Source organism: Ornithorhynchus anatinus, unplaced genomic scaffold, assembly GCF_004115215.2.
Source record: "Ornithorhynchus anatinus isolate Pmale09 unplaced genomic scaffold, mOrnAna1.pri.v4 scaffold_344_arrow_ctg1, whole genome shotgun sequence".
Lineage (NCBI taxonomy): Eukaryota > Metazoa > Chordata > Mammalia > Monotremata > Ornithorhynchidae > Ornithorhynchus > Ornithorhynchus anatinus.
The window spans coordinates 154,285-179,862 of NW_024396779.1; the positions used below are offsets into that span (position 1 = coordinate 154,285).

The 25,578-nt window shown below is 45.6% G+C and overlaps 2 protein-coding genes and 1 pseudogene across 2 annotated transcripts in view; 1 reads left to right on the top strand and 2 right to left on the bottom strand.

Moving 5' to 3' along the window:
- The window catches only part of LOC100087681 (vomeronasal type-2 receptor 26-like), a 4,174-nt gene extending 3,446 nt beyond the window's left edge, over nucleotides 1-728 (top strand). The window contains exon 3 of the mRNA XM_029057132.1: nucleotides 669-728. Within this exon, the coding sequence (XP_028912965.1) occupies nucleotides 669-728 (60 nt within the window). The remainder of the gene's footprint in view (nucleotides 1-668) is intronic.
- Nucleotides 729-8,482: 7,754 nt separating this feature from the next.
- LOC114808876 lies at nucleotides 8,483-9,981 on the bottom strand (annotated as a pseudogene).
- A 3,642-nt stretch (nucleotides 9,982-13,623) lies between these two features.
- On the bottom strand, nucleotides 13,624-14,586 carry LOC100088918 (olfactory receptor 2T33-like). The gene has a single exon (XM_001511608.3). The coding sequence runs from the start codon at nucleotides 14,584-14,586 to the stop codon at nucleotides 13,624-13,626; it is 963 nt and encodes a 320-aa protein (XP_001511658.3).
- Nucleotides 14,587-25,578: the final 10,992 nt, after the last annotated feature.

Below are 25,578 nucleotides of genomic sequence, written 5' to 3' on the forward strand. Positions count from 1 at the left end.
TCTGCTTGGGGAATTGGAGAGATAAGGGTAACTTTCAGGAAAATCCATGAGTATGGTTCCATGAATTGTAAAATGGGGTTTTCCATATGATGAGAGTCCAAGTAACCTGAGAACGAGGAGATTACTATCTGCCATTCAGGATCATTCTGTATTAATCGAGTGAGTTGAGTTTGGGTGTATGGCTGATGAATAATAGTAGGACTTCTTCCCGTCAGCCAAATACTCCTTCTGACCAATTTCTGAATTAATAGTGCTACCACTGTAGGATATGTTATTAAAGAGTTAGGGATTTGGTGTGTCATATGGCACCATTCTAGTATGCATTTCTTTTGAGGTAAGGCTGTGGTAGGTGTCCCTGGAGTAGAAAGTATACTACCCTGGATGTCTTGTTCATGTATTCGATCTAAAGTGGCACTGCTAATTGCTTCTTCCACAATCTCAAGTTCCCTCTGAGCTTCTAAGGTTAAGGTTCTGGGTGAGGTCAGATTGGGATCTCCCCGTAAAGTAGAAAATAAATGAGTTAATTGGAGAGTGTTGATCTTTAGATAGGGCCTGATCCAATTGATATCCCCCAACAGCTTTTGAAAGTCATTTAATGTTTTTAAAAACTCCTTTCGTATTTGTAATTTTTGAGGCTTAACCCTCTGTTTCTCCACAATATTTCCCAGATAGTTATATGGTGCTTGTTTCTGTACTTTGTCCGGTGCTATGATCAGGCCATATTCTGACAAGGATAAGGTCAAGCGGCCTAACAGCTCATTAAGTGTGTTATTGTGGAGGTGAGCGCAAAGAATATCATCCATATAGTGTATAATATAAGCACTCAGATATTTTTGTCTAATTGGAGTTAGGGCTAGGCTAACAAATTTTTGACACATAGTAGGGCTATTTTTCATGCCTTGGGGTAATACCTTCCATTGATATCGTTGGGCGGGGGCTCTAACATTGACAGAAGAGATCGAGAATGCGAATCTTTTTTGATCCTCTATTTGAAGTGGGATCGAATAAAAGCAGTCTTTAAGGTCTATTATAATTAACAGCCATTCTTGCGGGATCATGGCTGCAGAGGGCAACCCTGGTTGTAAAGGACCCATGGGTTCCATGGTGTTATTTACTGCTCTTAGATTTGTAAGCATTCTCCATTTTCCTGATTTCTTTTTTATTACAGATACTGGAGAATTCCATGGACTGGTAGTCTCCTCAATATGTCCTTCTTGTAACTGTTCTTTCACAATATGTTTTAGAGCCTCTAGCTTTTCTTTTGTTAGCGGCTACTGCTCCACCCAGATAGGCTTGTCTGAAAGCCATGTCATTTTTTCTGCATAATGTTGTGGGGCAGTGGCCATTATGATAAAGGGGTTTCGGTAGTTAACATCACTTTCATTGGCTGGAGTATATCTCTTCCCCACAGATTGATCGGGAATCCATCAACTATATGTGGTTGGAAATATCCTTGTTGCCCCTTGCTTTCCCATTTTAATAACTTGCTGCTTTGCGCGGGTGTTTCTACTGTTCCTATTCCTGCCAATGGGGCACTCCCTTGCTGTAGGGGCCAAGAAAGAGGCCATTGCCTTTTGGCGATAATCGACTTGTCAGCCCCTGTGTCTATTAATCCTCTGAAGGTCTTCCCTTGAATAAAGTATAGTCAGTTGTGGTCTTTCTAAAGTGATTGTTTGGGCCCGGAAGGCTTGATCTCCTGAGCTTCCAAATCCTTGAGCCTTTCTAACATTCTGACATGTTTTCCCAACCTGCTTGTAAGGAAGTATCAACAATTAAACTATTCTTGTCCGTTCAGGAAACTGGACAACCTTATGTACATAAACCAATACTGAGATTTCCCCTATATAATCTGAATCAATTACTCTGGGTATTACATTTAATCCTTTTAGGGTCATACCACTCCTCCCTACCACCAAACCCACAAAACCTATAGGTAAAGGCCCATAGATTCCTGTCGGTATTTTTTGAACTCATTCAATAGTTCATTCAATAGTATTTATTGAGTGCTTACTATGTGCAGAGCACTGTACTAAGCGCTTGGGATGAACAAGTCGGCAACAGATAGAGACAGTCCCTGCCGTTTGACGGGCTTACAGTCTAATCGGGGGAGACGGACAGACAAGAACAATGGCACTAAACAGCATCAAGAGGAAGAACATCTCGTAAAAACAATGGCAACTAAATAGAATCAAGGCAATGTACAATTCATTAACAAAATAAATAGGGTAACGAAAATATATACCGTTGAGCGGACGAGTACAGTGCTGTGGGGATGGGAAGGGAGAGGTGGAGGAGCAGAGGGAAAAGGGGAAAATGAGGCTTTAGCTGCGGAGAGGTAAAGGGGGGATGGCAGAGGGAGTAGAGGGGGAAGAGGAGCTCAGTCTGGGAAGCCTCTTGGAGGAGGTGATTTTTAAGTAAGGTTTTGAAGAGGGAAAGAGAATCAGTTTGGCGAGGTGAGGAGGGAGGGCGTTCCAGGACCGCGGGAGGACGTGACCCAGGGGTCGACGGCGGGATAGGCGAGACCGAGGGACGGCGAGGAGGTGGGCGGCAGAGGAGCGGAGCGTGCGGGGTGGGCGGTAGAAAGAGAGAAGGGAGGAGAGGTAGGAAGGGGCAAGGTGATGGAGAGCCTTGAAGCCTAGAGTGAGGAGTTTTTGTTTGGAGCGGAGGTCGATAGGCAACCACTGGAGTTGTTTAAGAAGGGGAGTGACATGCCCAGATCGTTTCTGCAGGAAGATGAGCCGGGCAGCAGAGTGAAGAATAGACCGGAGCGGGGCGAGAGAGGAGGAAGGGAGGTCAGAGAGAAGGCTGACACAGTAGTCTAGCCGGGATATAACGAGAGCCCGTAATAGTAAGGTAGCCGTATGGTGGAGAGGAAAGGGCGGATCTTGGCGATATTGTAGAGGTGAAACCGGCAGGTCTTGGTAACGGATAGGATGTGTGGGGTGAACGAGAGGGACGAGTCAAGGATGACACCGAGATTGCGGGCCTGCGGGACGGGAAGGATGGTCGTGCCATCCACGGTGATGGAGAAGTCTGGGAGCGGACCGGGCTTGGAGGGAAGATGAGGAGCTCAGTCTTGCTCATGTTGAGTTTTAGGTGGCGGGCCGACATCCAGGTGGAGACGTCCCGGAGGCAGGAGGAGATGCGAGCCTGAAGGGAGGGGAGAGGACAGGGGCGGAGATGTAGATCTGCGTGTCATCTGCGTAGAGATGGTAGTCAAAGCCGTGAGAGCGGATGAGTTCACCGAGGGAGTGAGTGTAAATGGAGAACAGAAGAGGGCCAAGAACTGACCCTTGAGGAACTCCAACAGTTAAAGGATGGGAGGGGAGGAGGCTCCAGCGTAGGAGACCGAGAATGATCGGCCAGAGAGGTAAGAGGAGAACCAGGAGAGGACAGAGTCCGTGAAGCCAAGGTGAGATAAGGTATGGAGGAGGAGGGGATGGTCGACAGTGTCAAAGGCAGCAGAGAGGTCAAGGAGGATCAGAATGGAGTAGGAGCCATTGGATTTGGCAAGAAGGAGGTCATGGGTGACCTTAGAGAGAGCAGTCTCGGTAGAGTGGAGGGGACGGAAGCCAGATTGGAGGGGGTCTAGGAGAGAATGGGAGTTAAGGAATTCTAGGCATCGATTGTAGACGACTCGTTCTAAGATTTTGGAAAGGAAGTACTGGAGTCAGTACTACTTGTACTGCGATGGGAAGGTCCAATCCTGCCGCTTCCTGGGGGTGCTCTGGTAGGTCTGCATAAGAGAGATGCGGTATGCGTCGGGATACAAGATATTCTCCTTGGCTACTGAGCGAGCCTGACTGAATGTTAGGGCTGCCCCTATTGTTTGGTCGGGGCTGGGGCTGGCCCTTTTTACGTTTTCCCGATATCGGCGGTTCTTTCTCTGGTAAAATTGAGCGACACTGAGAAGCCCAGTGGTTTCCCTTTTGCCACTTAGGCCACACTGACGAAGGGCGGGTCGTTTCGGGAAAACATTCCCTTTCCTTTCAGCATTTTTTGCAAAGTGACCTTCCTTTCCACAATTAAAACATGTACCCTTCGCATTTTGTTGCTGCATAGCTGCAGCCATTAAATTAGCATTAAAAGAGGCAGTGCCCACATCTTGGCACTTCCGTATCATTTCAGTGATTGTCATAGTCCTTTTATTCCCTGCCAAGGCTCTTTTGCAGTCCTGATTGCAATTATCTTATGCAAGTTGTTTCAACAGTATAATTCCGGCCGTATGATCACCTACACTCCTCTATATTGCCATAGTTAATCTACTCACAAATTGTTCAAAAGGTTCAGACAGCCCTTGTAAAATCTTTGTAAAACTGGAGTTCGTCTCTCCCTTAGCTGGCAGCTTCTACCAAGCTGTTTTTCCCACTACCATGATTTGCTGATAGGCTTGAAGTGTGTATGTGAGCTGATTGGTTGCTTTTTTAAAAAACCATAATTACAGAGGTCTGTCGCGATAGGCCCACCTGGTCGCACCAAGTGGAAAAGCAGAAAGTTTCGGGGGGTGCGGTGGCCGGAACTGGAGTTAAGGGGTGGGAAGGGAGGGGAGGTGGGGTGGCTCTGCTGGCCGGTTCTGGGGATGGAGACCCCAACCCCCAGGCCCAGGGGTCAAGGGTCAAAGGACAGCGGGGTACCGCCGAATGGGGCGGCGCGGACCCTCCATGTATATGCCTGTCGGTCCGTGTGTATACGCAAGTCTGGGTATTCGATGACAGGGAAAACAGTGAGAAAATCTAGAGGAATGTCTTGGTCTTGCTCTGTGGCTGTTATAATAGCCTTCTGGAATGGGGTGGGGCTATTTGGTTTCATTGTGACTAGAGACCAGGAATCCTGTCTTTCCTCCTTAAAAAAGGAAGAATCTACTTCGGGCGGAGGTGGTGGGAAATGAAAATCTTCAAGATTGGGATATATCTTGGGGGCCGAGGGGGGTGGCGGGTGGGGAGGCAAATCCGGCCCTGCTGCAGTATCAACCTTAAAGGACCTTATGAACTAAAGGTACTTGATTCTCAGGAGTAAGACATATCTTCAAGACATTCCGTATAGAAAAAGCTGCAACAGGGAAAGAGCTAGGGCCTTCTTGTCTATATCTTTCACTCATCTGTTTTCCGACCACTTCCCACTGCTCTAAATCAATAACTCTTTCCTTCGGAAACCATGGACAACACTTCTTGACACATTTCAAAAATTGTTCTATCTGTTGTTTAGTGATGATCAACCCTCTCTCCTTAACCACCTTCTTAAGCAAATTCACGTACTGTTCCCTATCTTTAAAAGTCGTACTTGCGCCCATCCCTTTGCTGCGGAAAGTTTCAGATCGGGCAATCCCCGCGGTTAGCCTGGTGAATATAAGAAATTCCCTTACCCTTCGTGATTCAGTGGAACTCCGTGTTTGTAAGGCACTGAGTCACTCCTTCCTCCTTGTGTCCCTGTGTTCGGGCGCCAAATGCCAGCATTTGGCGTGTATGAGTGCTCAGTGAAGAAAATAGAGAGGGGGGAAAGAGCGGGCCAGGCGAGTCTAAGGCTCATGGCAATAGACTAGTATTATTTCCACTTGGTTTTATACAGTACCCATAACAATTGATTTCCCAATATCTCCTTGGTTTTATACCAGTACCCATAACAATGATTAATCTTCCAGTCAAGGTTCAAGTTGTTTTTACATTCCAATGCTTAGAAACTTCAGCTTCTTTGGCAAATACCAATGTTCCTTGGTTGTCCTGTTTCAAGGTCCCGTTAGGGAATTATTTGGTCTTAGACCAGCATGCCCTGAGCCTTCAGGTGGGGCTCCAGAGGGAAGGACACAAGCCCAGTCCCTTAGTTTCTCACGCCAGTCCTTGCAAACAAATTAAGAAATAATGGATGTGTACATCAAGTGCTGTGTGGAGCTGAGGGAGGGGTTGAATAAAGGTGGCAAATCCAAAGCGCAAGTGTAGGAGATGATAGTAGGTATTGTTAAGTGCTTACTATGTGCCAGGCACTGCTACTAAGTGCTGGGGTGGATCAAGCAAATCAGTTTGAACACAGGTCTGCCCCACATGGGGCTCACAGTTCAATCCCCATTCTACAGATGATACCTGGGTTTAAACCAAACTCCCCCCCTAAACCAGCTATGAGGCCTTAGACATTTGGGTTCTCTGTTTTCCTTTCACCTCTAAAATGAAGTTAAACTAAATAGTGGATCCCGTGAGGACAGAGAATTGTGTCCAAGCTTTGTTTCTTTCCAGTGCTAAGCATAAAGTATGCACTTAATAAATTGCCCTTATGACTCCAATTGTCTTGTGTCTACTCCAATGCTTAATACAGTGCTTGACACACAGTAAACGCTTAGCAAATATCACAGTTATCGTATATTATTATTTGTATGTTGCTTTTGTGTTTGATTGTTCCATCTTCCCTTATGTGTCTCCTGTCCTCACATACTGTAAATTTCCTTGAGGGCTAGGGATTGTGTCAATTCACACTCGTGTTATTTTTTCCCTGCACTTAGTAATCTGCTTTTTCCTCATAGAAAGCACCTAAAACAAATATTGCTTCTAGTGACTATCTCATGCCAATAATTTTCCCAAATCATTTAGCTTCAAAAATTCCATTCACTCTACTGTTTTTTGCCCATCCACCTCTGCATCAAATAGAAACTACTTACCCATAGGCTTTAAAGCATTCAATCACGTTGGCCCCTCCTAACTTACCCCCTGATTTCTACTACAACCCAGCCCACATACCTCGCTCCCCCTAATGCCAACCTTACTCACTGTCCTGCTATCTCATCTGTCTCACTGCCAACCTTTCACCCACAACCTTCCTCTGGCCTGGAGTGCCCTCTCTCTTCATATCCAATTGACCACCACTCTCCCCATCTTCACATGCTTATTAAATAAGATGCCTTCTCCACTAAACCCTCATTTCTCTTCTCCCACCCTTGCTGCGTCACCCTTGCATTTGGATTTGCCCTTTTTATTCACCCTTCCCCTCAGTTCCCACAACATTTATGTGGGATGTGTAGGACAGGGTCAACTTCCAATCTGATTATTTTATATCAGGACATCTCTGCTGAGCACTTGTTGAGCACTTACTGATGTGCAGAAGTCCTGTACTATAGTGATAGAGAGAGCTTTCAGCAGAGTTGGTAGACACAATTTTTGCTTCAAAGAGCTTTCGGTCTCGTGGAGTTTACAATAATAATGGCATTTATCATTTCGGCCTTCGTTAAGCACTTACTATATGTCAATCACTGTTCTAAGTGCTGGGGTAAGTACAAGTTAGTACGGTCAGACAGAGTCTGTGTCCCCTATGGGGCTCACAGTCTAAGTAAGAGAGAAGGCAGGTAATGAATCCCCATTTTACAGATGAGGAACGGGAGGCATGGAGAAGTTAAGTAACTTGCCCAGAGTCACCTAGCAAGCAATTGGTAGAAGGTGGTATTAGAATCCAGGTCCTCTGACTCCGAGGCCCATGTTCTTTCTCTTAGGCCATGCTGCTTCTCACTTGAGTGCTCATAACCCATTAAGCAATGGTATTTACTGAGCACTTACTAAGTGCTGAGCATTTTACTAAGCAGTTGGGAAATAAATGTGACAGAATTGGTAGATGAAGGTAGGGGGAGTCAGACATTAAAATTAAATTACCAAATAGGGGAAAGAGAAAATTTATAGGGATTATGGCAGGAAGACAGGACATTCTGGAGAAAATGTATCCGTAGAGCCACTATGAATTGAAAATGACTCTATGGCACTGATAATAATAATAAGGATATTACATCAGTGCTGGGGGCTGGGGTGAGTCTCAGGAGAGATTAAGGGGTTACATAGCCAAGTGCAGAGTTAACTCGGAGGGGAAATTAATGGGGGCTTAGTCCCGGAAGATGTCTTAGAGGAGAGGGACCCCTGAAGTGGCACTTATGTACTTATGCTTATCCTCTAATAAACAGATTGCTGATCGACTGATCCTCTTCTCTCGCTAAATTCTGTCGAGGTGTCTCCTTATAGCTTCTGCCACCTCCTTGTTCCTCTAAACTATAAGCTCGTTGTGGACAGATAATGTAGTCTGTTTGATTGTTGTATTCCTATTCTCCCAAGCACTTAGTACAGTGCTCTGCCCACAGTAAGCACTCAATCAATATGATTAACTGACTGACTGACTCAGGCTGTAGATAATAAGGTTTAGCATGGGGCCTGAGGGTGGTTTTACAACACAGCCAACTTCCTATCCTCCCCAGGGAAAGCAGAAGGCCCTGGGCCTCAGTAGGTGTAGATAAATGGGGTGTAATAGAATATCACCACGGGCAGGTGGGAGGAGCTCATGGCAAAGGCCTTCATCCTCCTCATGGGTGAGGACATGAGGTAGATGGTGAGAAAGACATTGGCAGTTGGATGGGTCATTCAGTCAATCCTGTTTATTGAGAGCTTACTCTGTGCAGAGCACAGTTCTCAGCATATGGGAGAGTACAATGCCACAATAAACAGATGCAGTCCCTTCCCACAGTCTATAGGAGGACACAGTTCATAGGAGGTGGTGTGGTGCTCATAAACACCATATAGTAATAGACCCAGATATCCATGCAGGTTGGGAGCAACATGGCGAGGATGTCGCAGAAGTGGAGCTGCAGTAAGGGGTGTGGAGTGCGTACGTGGTGTGGTCGATTGAATTGATGGACCCTGAGAGCCAAGATCCTACAGCCATCAGCCCACGCCTCCCCTGTCTCATGAGAACTGGTAAGTCAGGGGACTACTGATAGCCACATAGAGGTCATACATCATGGAGGCCAAGAGAAGCCCTTCAGCTCCTGCAGTGGTCAGAAAGAATAAGCTCTGGACCCCACAGCCAAAGAAGGACATGAACTTCCTGTCAAAGAGGAAATTGGCAGTCTTTGTGGGCACAACTGTGTAGATGTATCCCTCCCCATTTCCCCTACTCCCTCCCTCTGCTCTATCCCCTTCCCCTCCCCACAACACTTGAGTACTTTTGTATGTATTATTTATTACTCTATTTATTTTATTAATGATGTGTATATATCTATGATTTTATTTATTTGTTTTTGATGGTATTGATGCCTGACTACTTGTTTTGTTTTGCTGTCTGTCTCCCCCTTTTAGACTGTGAGCCCATTGTTGGGCAGGGATTGTCTCTACCTGTGGCCAAATTGTACATTCCAAGCACTTAGTACAGTGCTCTGCACACAGTAAGTGATCAATAAATACTATTGAATGAATGAATGAATAAATGAAAGGAACATGTGGGAGATCTGGCTGAGCCAAAAGTACATTGGGTTGTGAAGGCGGGGGTCAAGGTGAACGAGGCTTATTTGGAAGATGAAGAAGATGAGGGAGAAGAGGAACAGTTCAGTTTGTGTTTAAGAAAAGAATCCTAATAAAACAAAATCAGTAGTCCAGGTTTGATTCCAGTTCTCCATGGGGCCTTCATGAACTTCTACCTAAGGGAGGAATCAAAAGTGTTTAAAGAAAGTACAGATCAGTGGGCTTCCTGTCTACTTTTTTCACTTACCCCAGAACATTGTAGCCAAAGCCCAGAAAAAAGCTGATTTTCTAAGCTGCCCAGACCTACACTGATTCAGATAATAATAATAATGGTGGTATTTTGTTAAGCACTTACTATGTGCAAAGCACTTTTCTAGCGCTGGGGGGGGGATACAAGTTGATCAGGTTGTTCCACGTGGGGCTCACAATATTAATTCCCATTTTACAGAAGAGGGAACTGAGGCACCGAGAAGTGAAGTGACTTGCCCAAAGTAACACAGCTGGCAAGCAGCAGAGCCGGAATTAGAATCCACAACCTCTGACTCTCCAGCCCGTGCTCTTTCCGCTGAGCCACGCTGCTTCTACAAATGATTAAATGATTAGATAAATGAATGAATAAATGAATGAATGAATAAAACTGGATTTAGCAATTTCCTTTCATTGTAACATCCGTAACGATATTTTCTTGTTATTAATAGAAAATTCTAGGACATGGTTACTATTCCATCTATCTCCATTATTAATCATTCATCAAGAGAAGCAGTGTGGCCTAGTGAGAAGCAGACTAGTGGAAAGAAAATGGGCCTAGAGTCAAAGGACCTAGGACCTAATAATCCTGTCTCTGCCAATTGCGTGCTGTGTGATCTTGGGCAAGTCATTTAACTTCTTTGTGCCTCAGGAATCTTATCTGTAAAATGGGGATTAAATGGCTGTTCTCCCTCCTAAATTAGACTGGGAATCCTGTATGAGACAGGGACTTTGTCTTAATTAACTTTGATTCATTCATTTAATCGTATTTATTGAGCACTTACTGTGTGCAGAGCACGTGCTTGGAATGTACAACTCGTCAACAGATAGAGACAATCCCTGCCCAACAATGGGCTCACATTCTAAAAGGGGGAGACAGACAGCAAAACAAAACAAATAGTCAGGCATCAAAAACATCAAAATAAATAGAATCATAGGTAGATACACATCATTAATAAACTAGAGTAATAAATAATATATGCAAATATAGACAAGTGCTGTGGGGAGGGGAAGGGGGTAGAGCAGAGGGAGGGCGCAGGGGTAATGGGGAGAGGAAGAGGGGAAGAGGGAAAGGGAGGGCTCAGTCTGGGAAGGCCTCCGGGAAGAGGTGAGCTCTCAGTAGGGCTTTGAAGAGGGGAAGAGAGTTTGGCGGATGTGCGGAGGGAGGGCATTTCAGGTCAGTGGTAGAACGTGAGCCAGGGGTCGATGGCAGGAGAGGCAAGAAAGAGGCACCTTGAGGAGGTGAGCGGCAGAGGACCGGAGTGTATGCAGGGTGGGCTATAGAAGGAGAGAATGGAGGTGAGGTAGGAGGGAGCAAGGTGATAGTTTTGAAGCCAAGAATGAGGGGTTTTTGCTTTATGTGTAGGTTGATAGGCAACCACTGGAGGTTTTTGAGGAGGGGAAATGACATGCCCAGAGCATTTCTGTAGAAAGATAATCCAGGCAGCGGAGTGAAATATATATTGAAGTGGGGAGAGACAGAAGGATAGGAGATCAGAGAGGAGGTTTTGGGATATTATGAGAGATTGTACCAGCAAGGTAGCAGTTCAGATGGAGAGGAAGGCGGGTCTTGGCAATGTTGTGAAGGTGAAACTGGCAGGTTTTGGTGACGGATTGGATGTGTGGGGTGAATGAGAGAGCAGAATCAAGGATGACACCAAGGTTGAGGGCCTCTGAGACGGGAAGGATGGTAGTGCCGTCGTCATTGTTGGGAAAGTCAGGAAGAGGACAGGGTTTGGGAGGGAAGATAAGGAGCTCAGTCTTGGACATGTTGAGTTTTAGGTGGTGGGCAGGCATCCAAGTGGAGGTGTCCTGAAGGCAGGAGGAGATATAAGCCTGGAGGGAGGGAGAAAGGATAGAGTATAAGATGTAGATTTGGGTGTCATCTGCACTGAGATGATAGTTGAAGCCATGGGAGCATATGAGTTCACCAAGGGAGTGAGGATAGATGGAGAACAGAAGGGGACCAAGAACTGACCCATGAGGAAGCCCTACAGTTAGTGGATGGGAGGGGGAGGTGGAGCCCGTGAAGGAGACAGAGAATGAACGGCCAGAGAGATAAGAGGGGAACCAGGAGAAGATGGAGCCTGTGAAGCCAAGGTTGGATAATGTGTTGAGGAGAAGGGGATGGTGGACAGTGTCAAAGGCAGCTGAGAGGTCGAAGAGGATTAAGATAGAGTAGGAGCTATTGGATTTGGCAAGAAGGAGATCATTGGTGACCTTTGAGAGGGCAGTTTTGGTGGAGTGGAGGGGAAGGAAGGCAGATTGGAGGGGGTCCAGGAGAGAGTTGGAGTTGAGGAATTCAAGAAAGTGAGTGTAGATGACTCATTCTAGGAGTTTGGAAAGGAAGCGTAGGAGGGAGATAGGACGATAACTGGAAGGGGCAGTGGAGTCAAGAGAGGGTTTTTTTAGGATGGGGGAGACATGGGCATGTTTGAAGGCAGAGGGGAAGAAGCCATTGGAGAGTGAATGGGTAAAGATAGAAGTTAAAGAGTAGAGGAAGGAAGGGTTTATAGTTTTTATAAGGTGAGCGGGAATGGGGTCCGAAGCACAGGTGGAGGGGGTGGCACTTGCGAGGAGGGAGGAGATCTCCTCTGATGATACTGCAGGGAAGGATGGGAAAGTAGGGGAGAGGATTGGGAGCAGGAGGGAAGGAGATGGGGGAGGGGTAGTTAAAGATGGAAGTTAAGGAGGGGAGGAGGGAAGGGGCAATAGTTTTTATAAGATGAGCGGGAACACTTCGAATAGCGTTTGATATATAGTAAGCGCTTAACCAATACCATAAATAATAGAAATCTCTGCACTGTACATTGTGCCTACTGAATTTCCTCAAGTCCTGTTGTGCCACAGTGATTTCTCTAGTATCAGTCATCATCACCATCAGTGGTGGGTTTTTTTGAGCTCTTACTGTGTTCAGAACACTGAACTAAGCACTTGAGAGAGTACAACATAAAGTTATCCATAGAGAGCATGAGAAAGAGAGAGAGAGAGAAGGGGGGGGAACAAGAGAAAGAGGGACATTCCCGTATGCACTTCCACTCTGCTTAGCCACTCTCCCACTTATCTGCTGTGAGACCATGGGCGAGTCACTTCACTTCTCTGTGCCTCTGTTACCTCATCTGTAAAATAAGGGCTAATAGTGTGAACCCCATATAATCTCGTTGTGGGCAGGGAATATGCCTATTTGTTGTATTTTACTCTCCCAAGTGCTTAATACAGTGTTGTGCACACAGTAAGAATGCAATAAATTCAATTGAGTGAATGAATGAATAAATATGAGACATGTACTGTATCCTACCTGATTTGCTTGTATCCACCCCAGAGCTTAATACAGTACCTAGCATATTGTAAGTGCTCAAGAAATACTATTATTATCATCATCACCGTCATTATTATTAACCCCAGCACTTAGTAGATGGCCTGGCACATTGTGTTTAACAAATACTATGCTTTTTTTGAAAAAAAGAGACCATCACATGCTGTGAAAAGGAAACCGTTTATTTACCACTGACCTATCAATTGAGATCACTGATAATAATAATGACATTTATAAAGTGCTTACTACATGTCAAACACTGTTTTAAGCATTGGAGAAGATACAAGATAATCAGATCCCTGTCCCACACGTCTCACAATCTAAGTAGGAGGGAAAACAGGTATTGCATCCCCATTTTACAGATGAGGTAACTGAGGCACAGAGAAGTGAAATGACTTGCCTAAGGCAAACCAGCAGATAAGTAGCAGAGCCAAAATTAAAACCCAGGTCCTCTGACTCCCAAGCCCGTGCTCTTTCTATTAGGCCATGCTGATTCCCAAGGAGCAAAGCAGGAAATTCCATAGGACCCCAGTAATAACAATAACAATAATAATAACTGTGGCATTTGTTAAGCTCTTACTCAGTGCCAAGCCCTGTACTAAAAGCTGGGCTAGTTAGAAGATAATCAGGTTGGACACAGTCCCTGTCCCTAATGGGGCTCACAGTCTTAATCTTCATTTTGCAATTGAGGTAACTGAGATAAAGAGAAGTTAAGCGACTTGACTAAGGTCACACAGCACAGTGTTGGGGAGTAGGGATTAGAACCCACACCTCTCTGACTGCCAGGCCCAGACCTTAACCCCTAGGTCACGCTGCTTCCCTTTCGACTCTCAGATTCCTGAACCTGCAGTCAGTGAGACCCCTCTTTAAGGCCCCCAGGACCTCCCTGTTCTTCAGACTGTAGATGAGGGGGTTCAGCACAGGGGTGAGGATAGTGTAGAAGGCTGAAACCACCTTGTCATAGTCGGTTGAGTCGTAAGAACTGGGCCTAATGTAGATATAGATGGCGGCACCGTAGAAGAGGCCAACGACGCTGAGATGGGAGGAGCAGGTGGTGAAGGCCTTCTTCTTGGCTTCCACTGATCTCATGCGGAGTATCGTCTCTAGAATGAGGCCGTAAGAGCCCAGGATGACAGAGAAGGGGATCAGCAGCATTAGGACACAACAGACATACATGACGGACTCAAAGACCATAGTGTCGTCGCAGGCCAAGAGCACCAGAGCGGGGGCCTCACAGAAAAAATGGTTGACTTCCCGGGAACGGCAGAAGCGGTAGCTCATGGTGATCCCCGCCTGCACCAACCCATCTGTCGCCCCAAGCAACCAGGAGACCACCGCCAGGAGGAGGCAGAGCCTGGGGCTCATGAGAACGGGATAGCGTAAAGGGCAGCAAATGGCCACGAACCGATCATAGGCCATAGCGGCTAACAGAAAACACTCGCCCCCTTCCAGAGTGAGGAAGATGAAGATTTGGATGGCACATCCAACGAGGGAGATGGAATTCCTGCCGTACCAGAAGTCACCGGCCATTTGGGGGATGGTGGTGAAGACCAGCATCACGTCCATGATTGAAAGCTGACCAAGCAAGAAGTACATGGGGGTGTGCAAGTGAAGATCTCTGTGGATCAGGAGAATTATGGCTGTATTGCCCATTAACGAAGTGATGGAGGTCATCATAACCAAGGCGAAGAGGACTTGGTGAGCCCGGGTGTGGTTAAACAGCCCAAGAAGAATGAAGTCTGTCCCCATAGTATCGTTCTCCTTCTCCATGGCTCTGTCCCAGAGGGAAGTTAGATCTGGAAAGAAACAAGCCAACAAAAAAAAAATCAGTGGAAAAGGAAGTTTAGTAGCAGAGGAAGATGAGATTGGGTCCATTTGCTTCCCATTGGGAAGCTGAATCTTGAGAATATAGAAAATCCAAAATTATAGCATTTATAGTATTTGCTCGGCACTTACTTTTTTATGGTTTTGTTAAGTGCTTACTATGTGCCAGGAACTGTTCTAAACACTGGAGTAGATACAAGCTAATCAGGTTGGACACAGTCCATGTTCCACATGGGGCTCACAGCCTTCCTCCCCAATTTACAGATGAGGGAAGTGAGGTACAGAAGAAGTGAAGGGATGTGCTCAAGGTCACACGGCGGACAAATGGTGGAGCTGGGATTAGAAAACAGGTCTTTTTGACTCCCATGTCTGGGCTTTACCCACTAGGCCAAGTGCTGGGATAGATACAATGCATTCAGAATGGACCTAGTTCCTGTCCCACATAGAGTTTCCAAGCACTTAGTACAGTCCTCTGCAAAGAGCAAATGCTCAATAAATGCCATTTATTGCTTGATTCACGATTTCAAGGGAGGGGGAATAGATATTCAATCTCCATTTTTACATACGAGGAGACTGAGAAGCTGCGTGGCCTAGTGAGTAGAGCACAGGCCTGGGAGTCAGTAGGACCTGAGTTCTAATCCCAGCTCTGTCATTTGTCTGCTGTGTGACCTTGGGCAAGTCGCTTAACTTCTCTGGGTCTCAGTTCCCTCATATGAAAAATGGGGATTAAGACTGTGAGCCCCATGTGGGACAGGGACAGTGTCCAACCCAATTTGCTTGTATCTACTCCACTGTTTAGTACAGTGCCTGGTACATAGTAAGCACCTAACAGGCACCTCAAACATCATCATCACAGGGAAGTGAAGTCATTACCCAGGGTCAAACAGTAGACAAGTGGCAGAGCCTGGATTAGAACACGGGTCCCCTGAGTCTCAGGCCTGTGGTCTGGCCACTGGGTCACAAGCCTTCTCAGGATATTCCGATGGACAGTAACAATGAGAATGAGAGTGGTGCCATTGACGCTCATGGCAGTGATATGGTCAGGATGATCATTTTCACAGTTAGTTATGATTATCTTCATTGTCTTCCTTAAAGAGTTATTTATGAGCCAGGCAGAAAAGCTATGGTAGCATAACCCTCAATCAGTCAATCAATGGTATTCAGGGAGCACTTACTATGGGCAGAACTCTCTACCAAGTGCTTGGGAAATTGTAATAGAGTTAGTAGACATAATCCCTGCCTTCATGGAGCTTACAATCGAGTAGGGGAGACAGGCAGTAAAAGAAATTCCAGAGGATAAGGATGACAAATAATGATAACAATAAATAATGTTGGTATTTATTAAGTGCTTATTAAGTGCAGAGCACTGTTCTAAGCGCTGGGGTAGATACAGGGTATTCAGGTTGTCCTACATGAGACTCAGTCTTAATCCCCATTTTACAGATGAGATAACTGAGGCACAGAGAAGTTAAGTGACTTGCCCACAGCCACACAGCTGACAAGTGGCAGATCAGGGATTCGAACCCATGACCTCTGACTCCCAAGCCCGTGCCCTTTCCACTGAGCCATGCTGCTTCTCTATAATAATAATTAGTTTATTTGTTAAGTGCTTACTATGTGCCAGGCACTGTACTAAGCACAGGGGTGGATGCAAGCAAATTAGGTTGGACATAGTCCCTGTCTCACATGGGACTCACAGTCTTGATCCCCATTTTACAGATGAGGTAACTGAGGCAGAGAAGTTAAGTAATTTGCCCAAGGTCACACAGCAGACAAGTGGCAGAGCTAGGTTTAGAACCCATTACCTTCTGAATCCCAGCTCTGTGCACTATCCACTACGCCATGCTGCTTCTCATGCAATGTGGCCTAAGGGATAGAACACAGGCCTGGGAGTCAGAAGGACCTGGGTTCTAATCCCAGATCTGCCTCTTGTCTATGTGACCTTGGGCAAGTCATTTGACTTCTCTGGGCCTCAATTACCACATCTGTAAAACAGGAATTAAGCCCCTGTGCCCCACATGGGACATGACCTGATTAGCTTGGTTGAGACTAAGCACTTATTACAGTGCTCTCTGCAAATAGTAAGCACTCAAAAAATACCAATGATTGACTGATTAACAAATACCATAAAAATAATACAGTACATGGAAGATAGATATGTACATAAGTGCTTTGGGGTGGGGTGAAATGCAGAAGGGAGGGAGAATAGGGTGAGAAGTCAGTCACGGAATGCTTAATAGAGGAGAGACCCCACTAATGCCACTATTATAATTTTTAAAGTAATAATTATTAGATAATTTTAGTAGTGGGAGAGTAGTCTATATTTCACCCTGGACTCAAAATCTAATGGGCTGTAATGGGCTCTAAAATCTAACGCTCACTGTGCATAGGGCCCTGTAGTAACTGCTTGCGATCATAGATAAGAGCATGGTATAATAATAAAAATAATGATAATTCTGGCATTTGTATAGCACTTATTATGTTCCAAGTGCTGTACTAAGGTTAATCATATACATTCCCTGTTCCAGATGGGGCTCAGAGACAAAGTTGGAGAGAGAACAGGTGTGGCCTAATGGTTAAAGCACAGGCCTGAGAGTCAGAAGAACCTAGGTTCTAATCCCGGCTACATCACTTGTCTACTGTGTGATCTGGGGCAAGACACTTAACTTTTCTATGCCTCAGTTACCCCATCTCTAAAATGGGGATTGATTGGGAGCCCCATATGAGACATGGACTGTGTCCAACCTAGTTAGCTTGTGTCTACCCCAGTGCTTAGTACAGTGCCTGGCACAAAATAAATGCTCACCATTAAAAAAAAAAATAAGTGGCAAAACTGGGATTAGAACCCAGGACCTTCTGAATCCCAGGCCCATGCTCTATCCTCCAGTCCAGGCTGCTTCTCTATGTGCCAAGCACTATACTAAGCAAGGGGGTGGCTATATCCATTTAAAATTTATCCTTTCCTGCCTTAACTCTGCCCTCTCCTCTGCCAGCCAAAACTAGAGAAGCAGCGTGGCTCAATGGAAAGAGCACGGGCTTGGGAGTCAGAAGTCATGGTTCGAATCCAGGCTCCACCGCTTGTAAGCTGTGTGACTGTGGGCAAGTCACTTCACTTCTCTGGGCCTCAGTTACCTCATCTGTAAAATGGGGATGAAGACTGTGATCCTCACCTGGGACAACCTGATTATCCTGTATCTACCCCAGCGTTTAGAACACTGCTCTGCACATAGTAAGCGCTTAACAAATACCAACATTATTATTATTATTACTTTTCTTCCCTTATTGACCCCCATGCCCGTCACCCCCGCCAATTATTCCGGACCTTTAATTCTCTCCTCAGGCCCCCTGTTCCTCCCCTTCCCCCATCCCTCACCCCCAACGATCTGGCCACCTACTTCATCACGAAAATTACCACAATCAGGTCTGAGCTCCCCCAAATCACCCCCCATTTCTGCACCATTCCCGCTCACCTTATAAAAACCATCGCCCCTTCCCTCCTCCACTCCTTAACTTCTATCTTTAACCGCTCACTCTCCAATGGCTTCTTCCCCTCTCCCTTCAAACATGCCCATGTCTCCCCCATCCTAAAAAAACCCTCTCTCGACCCCACTTCCCCTTCCAATTATTGCCCTATCTCTCTCCTACCCTTCCTTTCCAAGCTCCTAGAACGAGTTGTCTACACTCGCTGCCTAGAATTCCTTAACTCCAATTCTGTCCTGGACCCCCTCCGATCTGGCTTCTGTCCCCCCCACTTTACCGAGACTGCCCTCTCAAAGGTCACCCATGGCCTCCTTCTTGCCAAAGCCAATGGCTTCTACTCTATTCTAATCCTCCTCGACCTCTCAGCTGCCTTTGACACTGTCCACCATCCCCTTCTCCTCCACACCTTATCTCACCTTGGCTTCACGGGCTCCGTCCGGTCCTGGTTCTCCTCTTATCTTTCTGGCCATTCATTCTCTGTCTCCTTTGCAGGCTCCTCCTCCCCCTCCCATCCTCTAACTGTAGGGGTTCCTCAAGGGTCAGTTCTTGGCCCTCTTCCGTTCTCCATTTACACTCACTCTCTTGGTTAACTCATTCGCTCCCACGGCTTCAACTATCATCTCTATGCAGATAGCACCCAAATCTACATCTCCGCCCCTGTCCTCTCCTCCTCCCTTCAGGCTCATATCTCCTCCTGCCTCCAAGACGTCTCCACCTGGATGTCTGCCCACCACCTAAAACCCAACATGTCCAAAACCGAGCTCCTTATCTTCCCTACCAAGCCCGGTCCTCTTCCTGACTTCCCTGTCACTGTGGATGGTATGACCATCCTTCCCGTCTCTCAAGCCCACAACCTTGGTGTCATCTTTGACTCAGCTCTCTCATTCACCCCACACATCCAATCCGTCACCAAGGCCTGCTGGTCTCACCTTTACAATATCGCCAAGTTCCGCCCTTTCCGCTCCATCCAAACGGCTATCTTACTGGTACAGGCTCTCAACATATCCCAGCTGGATTATTGTGTCAGCCTTCTCTCTGATGTCCCTTCCTCCTGTCTCTCCCTGCTCCAGTCTATTCTTCATTCCGCTGCCCGGATCATCTTCCTGCAGAAACGCTCTGGGCATGTCATTCCCCTCCTTAAAATCCTCCAGTGGTTGCCTATCAACTTCCGCACAAAACAAAACCTTCTCACTCTGGGCTTCAAGGCTCTCCATCACCTTGCCCCCTCCTACCTCTCCTCCCTTCTCTCTTTCTACTGCCCACCACGCACGCTCCACTCCTCTGCCTCTCACCTCCTCACCGTCCCCCGTTCTTGCCTATCCTGCCATTGACCTCTGGCCCTCGTCCTTCCGCTGTCCTGGAATGCCCTCCCCCCTCACCTCTGCCAAACTAACTCTCTTCCCCTCTTCAAAGCCATACTGAGAGCTCACCTCCTCCAAGAGGCCTTCCCAGACTGAGCTTCTCTTTTTCCCTCTGCTTCCTCTGCTGCCTCTCTGCCCCCCCTTCACCTCCCCTCTGCTAAGCCACCTTTCCCCCCTTTCCCTCTGCTCCTCTCCCTCTCCCTTCCCCTCCCCTCAACAAGGTGCTCATTTGCTCGTTTGTATATATCTTTATCACCCTATTTATTTTGTTAATGAGGTGTACATCCCCTTGATTCTATTTATTGCTATTGTTTTTTTTTCTCTCTGTCTCCCCTGATTAGACTGCAAGCCCGTCAATGGGCAGGGATTGTCTCTATCTGTTGCCAAACTGTACATTCCAATCGCTTAGTACAGTGCTCTGCACATAGTAAGTGCTCAATAAATACTATTGAATGAATGAATGAATAATCAAGTTACACATGAGGATCACAGTCTAAGTACTTCGTAATCAGTCAATGGTATTTACTGAGGGCTTACTGTGTCCAGAGCATTGTACTAAGCACTTGGGAGAGTACAATATAACAGAGGTGGTAGACACATTCCCTGCCCACAAGGAGCTTACAATCTAAAGGGTTTTCTTGCTAACTTCCCTTCCTCTTGTCTCTCCCCACTCCAGTCCATACTTCACTCTGCTCCTCTGATAATATTTCTACAAAAACGTTCGGTCCATGTTTCCTCCCTCCTCAAGAACCTCCAGTGGTTGCCCAGCCACCTCCACATCAAAGAGTTAACTCCTCACCATTGAATTTAAAGCATTCAATCATCCTGGCCCTTCCACCCTTACCTCGTTGCTTTCCCACTACAACCCAGCCCACATATTTCACTCCTCTCATGCCAACCTACTCACTGTACCTCGATCTCGTCTATCTAACTTTAAACTTCTCGCCTATGTCCTGCCTCGACCTGGAACACCTTCCCACTTCATATCTGACAGATGATCACTTTCCCCACCTTCAAAGCCTTACTGAATTACACCTCCTCCAGAAGGCCTTCCCTGATTAAGCCCTCATCTCCTCTTCTCCCACTCCCTTCTGCATCAGCCTCTCACTTGGATTTGCACCCTTTATTCACCCCTCCCTCAGACCCACAGCACTTATGTACATTTCCATTATTTATTTATATTAATGTTTGTCTCCCCCTCTAGACTGTAAGCTCATTGTGGGCAGGGAACGTGTCTACCAACTCTGTTATATTGTACTCTGTTCAGTTCTCTGTACATAGTAAGCACTCAATAAATATCATTGATTGATTCATTGAGAACACGTATCTTATGTTTATTTTTATAGAAGAGGAAACTGAGGCATAGAGGAGTTAAATAAGTTGCCCAAGACTACACAGCAGGCAAAGTGTTGGAAGCAGTGTTGTAGTGAAAACCCAGGAATCCTGATGCCCAGTGCTCTGCTCTTTTCATTAGACCAAATTACTTCCCATCAAGCACATCACTGCACAGTTTCTATCTCTTTGCACAGAGAGAAATTGACCAACCTAATTTCCAAGAAAATATTGAGCCTTCTCAATGGTTTGCTTCACTTTTTTTAATGGTATTTGTTAAGTGCTTATTATGTGCCAGGCACTGTACTAAGCGCTGGGTAGATACAAGCTAATTCATTCAATCGTATTTATTGAGCACTTACTCTGTGCAGAGCACTGTACTAAGCACTTGGAACGTACAGTTCAGCAACAGATAGAGACAATCCCTGCCCAACCACGGGCTCAACACAGTCTCTGTTCCACATGGGACTCACTGTCTCAATCCCCATTTTACAGATGAAGTAGCAGGCACAGAGAAATTAAGTGGCTTGCCTAAGGTCACACAGAAGACAAGCGGTGGAACCAGAATTAGACCCCAAGCACAGAGAAGTTTATTGACTTGCCCAAATTCATCCACAGATAAGTTGTGGAGCCAGAATTAAAACCTAGATCCACCTCTTCTTTCATTGTTCTCTCATGAACACTAGGCAGGGAGACAGGCGTTTGGGGATTGAACTTTACCTCACTGCCCATTCACTTTGCCGACTCAATACCTCCTCCTTCCTTCCGTGGATCTTATTCATGAAAGCAGCGTGGCCTAGTGGAAAGCACACAGGAATGGGAGTTGGAAAACCTGGGTTCTAATCCTGGTTCTGCCACCTGCCTGCTTTGTGACCTTCTGTCAAAGCACTTAACTTCTCTGTGCCCCAGTTTCATCCTTTGAAAAATGGAGATTAAATGCCCGTTTTTTGTTATTGTTGTTGTTTTTTAATGTAACTTAGTAGAATGTATTAATGTAATGTAGTAGAATGTGCCAGACACTGTATTAAGCGCTGGGATAGATACAAGACAATCAAATTGGAAAGTTCCTGTTCCTTATGGAGTTCAATTTCTAAGTACTCCCTCCCATTTAGACTGTGGGTTGTGTGGAATAGAGAATGTGTCTGAGCTAACTGAACTCTGTCTATCTCAGAAGTTAACACACTGTTTAGCACATAGTAAGCACTTAATACCACAATTAGATCACATCTCCTTCAAGAGGCATTCCCCATTTAAGCCCTCTTTTCCTCAGCTTGCTCTCTCTTCGACATCTCCTTTGCACTTGGATCTGTGACCTTTGGACATCTGATATTCATCCACCCTCAACCCCACAGCATTTATGTACATATCTTTAAATTATATATCATAAAATAGTTATTGATATTAATGTCTGTCTCCCCCTCTAGACTGTAAGGTCATTATGGTTAGGGAACATTTCTACTAACTCTGCTGTATTGTACCCTCCCAAGTGCTTAGTACAGTGCTCTACACAACGTAAGTGCTCAATAAGTACCATGGATTGATTAATTGATTGATCCTATTATTTTTAGAGGTGGTAAGGGCTCAAGGTACCCAGGCAGTTCAGTCTTCTAAACCAGGCAGAACCTAATCCTGTTTTTAAATGTACCCTGGGACAGAGACTATATGAAACCCCCTCCTAACCTGAGCCACAGTCAGGATGTTCTTTCTGATGTCACTCCCAAATTCTTCTAGATACAACAGAGGAGACTTTCTTTTTTTTTATTTTTATTTCAGATGGTCCAGGCTGTCTTCATGACAGTTCTTTTTCAGTGTAGAAAAGGAGGAATAGTATTTATTAAGCACCCAATATGTGCGAAGCAATACACTCCGCATGGGGGGAAAAGACAGATATGACATCAGTCAGCAGTCTTGTCTCTAAATAATCCCAAATTCTGAAACTTTCCTCATAGAACCCCTCCATCTTCTGTCTACTGATTTTGGCTGATCTTCTTGGCATTCTCCATAGAATTATGGCATCCTTCTTTAAACAGCCTGTTACTGAGAGCAGTCCCCTAGTACTGTTCCCCCTAAGCATTAAAAGCTTTAGAAAAAGAGTTTCCAACTCACCCACGATTGACAGGAGAATGGCTAAAATTATTTATCACAGTGTCTTGAGCTCGACTCCCCTGCCTCCTCCCTCTTGTCTAAGTCAGTCCTCGTCCCTGGTGCTCTCTCAATAATATGAATAGCTACAACATTTGTTAGCTTTGATGTGCGTAGATAGATGGGGTGGATACAATACAATCACATCTGAGACATTCCCGGCCTCTTCATATCCACTGGAATTCACCTCTCCCCATTTCAAAAGTTTTTTTTCTGAAATCCCATCTCCTCTGGCTAGCTTTCACCATTTAATTTTCTCTTTTCCTGGTTCTTTCCCTGGCAACTACAGGTCCTAACTCTGTCTGCCTTTATGGCCACCTTTCACTCTTCCAAACACCCAGCACAGCACTCAGCTCTCTGCTGGCAACAAACCAGTATTATTTGGGAGTGGGAAAGAAAGTCAGGAAGAAGTGATGACCCCCAAGCCCTCACCAACCTTACCTGCATATGATCATCCACATCCCATTGTGTCATGGGCTCGGTGAGCAGAACGCTTCTTATATCTGACCCTGTGACATCAGAACAGCTAGGTCAGGTAGGAGGGGAGTGGCCACATGGCAAGTGGGGCCTCCGGCGAGGGAAGCTCCAAGAATCACAGCACCTCAGAATTCTTAAAATCCTCTAGAGGTCTTCTTTCCCAATTTCCTTCCACCAGAGCTGGCTGAAATCGAATTATTTCAGGCAGGTCCCTTCTCCCCGCCTCCTGTTCTTTAGTTAATTATTCATTCAATCATATAAGCAGCATGATGTAGTGGCTAGAGCAAAAGCCTGGAAATCAGCAGGTCATGGGTTCTAATCCCGGCTCTGCAACTTGTCTACTATGTGGCCTTGGGCAAGTCACTTAACTTCTCTGTGCCTCAGTTTCCTCATCAGTAAAATCGGGATTAAGACTGTGAGACCCAATATGCTTGTGTCCGCCCCAGTGCTTAGTTCAGTGCCTGGCACATAGTAAGCGCTTAACAAAAGACCATTATAGGAAGCAGCATGGTGTAGTGGATAGAACACGGGCCTGGGAGTCAGAAGGTCATGGGTTTTAATCCCTGCTCCGCCACTCGTCTGCTATGTGGCCTTGCTTCACTTCTCTGTGCCTCAGTTACCTCATCTGTAAAATGGGAATTGAGACTGTGAGTCCCATATGGGACAAGGAATGTGTCCAACCCGATTTGCTTGTCTCCACTCCAGCACTTAGTGCAGTGTCTGGCACAAAGCTCTTAACAAATATAATTATTATTAGTAGTAGTAGTATTTTCAGTCTACAGGGGGAGACAGGAATTAAAATCAATTACTGAAAGGGGAAATAGTAGATTATAAGGATATGGACATATGTGCTGTGGGACTGAGGTGAGTATCAAAGTGCATGTCTTCTCCAATGATACCCTGAATCCCTTCTTTGCTCTTGATAATGATAATCCTTATCATCATCATCATCATATTTTTAATCTACTTGCCAAATACCACTCTAAGCACTGGAGTGGATTCACGATCATCAGGCTCACAATCGAAGTAGGAGGGAGAATAGGAAGAAAAAAATCCCTATTTTATAGTTGAGCAAACTGAGGCACAGAGATGTTCAGTGACATGCTCAAGGTCAAGGCAAGTGTAGAGCCAGAATTAGAACCCAGGTCATTTGACTCCTAGGCCTAGGCTCTTTCTAGTAGACAGCACTGCTCACTGGGACTTAATGGGAGAGCTCTAGGCTGTAAGCTCCTCTCTAGACTGTAAGCTTATTGTGGGCAGGGAATGTGCAGAGCACTGTACTAAGTGCTTGGAATTATTAGTAATAGTAGTAATAGTGGTAGAGGCAGTCCTTGGATTTATAAAATCCCTGAAAACTGTGCCTGAATTTGAAACATGTCAAAACCGATTTTTGCCATAGGACCCATGTTCTGAAAGGGGAACTGGTTCCTGAAGCAAGGTAAGGTTTCCTCTTTTGGGCAAGCACTAGAGGTTCTGGAGTAGAGGGGAGTACGGCCTGAACATTTTTGTAGAACAATGGGTATGACGTGTTGTCTTGTATTTACCCCAACATTTAGTATGGTGTCTGGCACATAGTAAGTGCTTAACAAATACAAATGAAACAAGCAAACAACAAAAACAAAATCTCAAGTTGAGGTCCGTCTGTAAGGACATTTATTGAGCAATTACTTTGTGCTGAGTCCTGTACAAAGTGCTGGGATGAAAACAATAAATGGAACTGTTGAACCAGGCTATGTACCAAAAGGGATCCACAGACAATGTTGCTGTTTCTGTTTTACCTCCTAAATTATAAACTTCTTTAAGTCAGGGACCTTGTTAACTAAATTAATTGTATTCTCTCAAGTGCTTCATACTGTGCACTGCACAAAGTAAATGCTCTCTAAAAACTATTGATTGATGGACTATAACCCTGTGGGCAGCGATTGTGTCTACCAACTCTGTTACATGTACTCTCCCGAAGGCTGAGTGCAGTGCTCTTCACACAGTAAGCACCCAATCGATACAACTCATGTGTGGATGAGGAACCAAAAGAAGGTCAGTAGATTCTAGGCAGGGTCCAGACAATGGAGTACTTAAAATGCAAGAATAAAAACTAAGGCGCTCTTCTCAAAAAAATTCATAATAAGGAATCCAAAACCCTCTGAAT

Coding starts and splice junctions, on each gene's coding strand:
- LOC100088918 (XM_001511608.3), bottom strand. CDS start 14,586: ATGGAGAAGGAGAACGATACTATGGGGACAGACTTCATTCTTCTTGGG.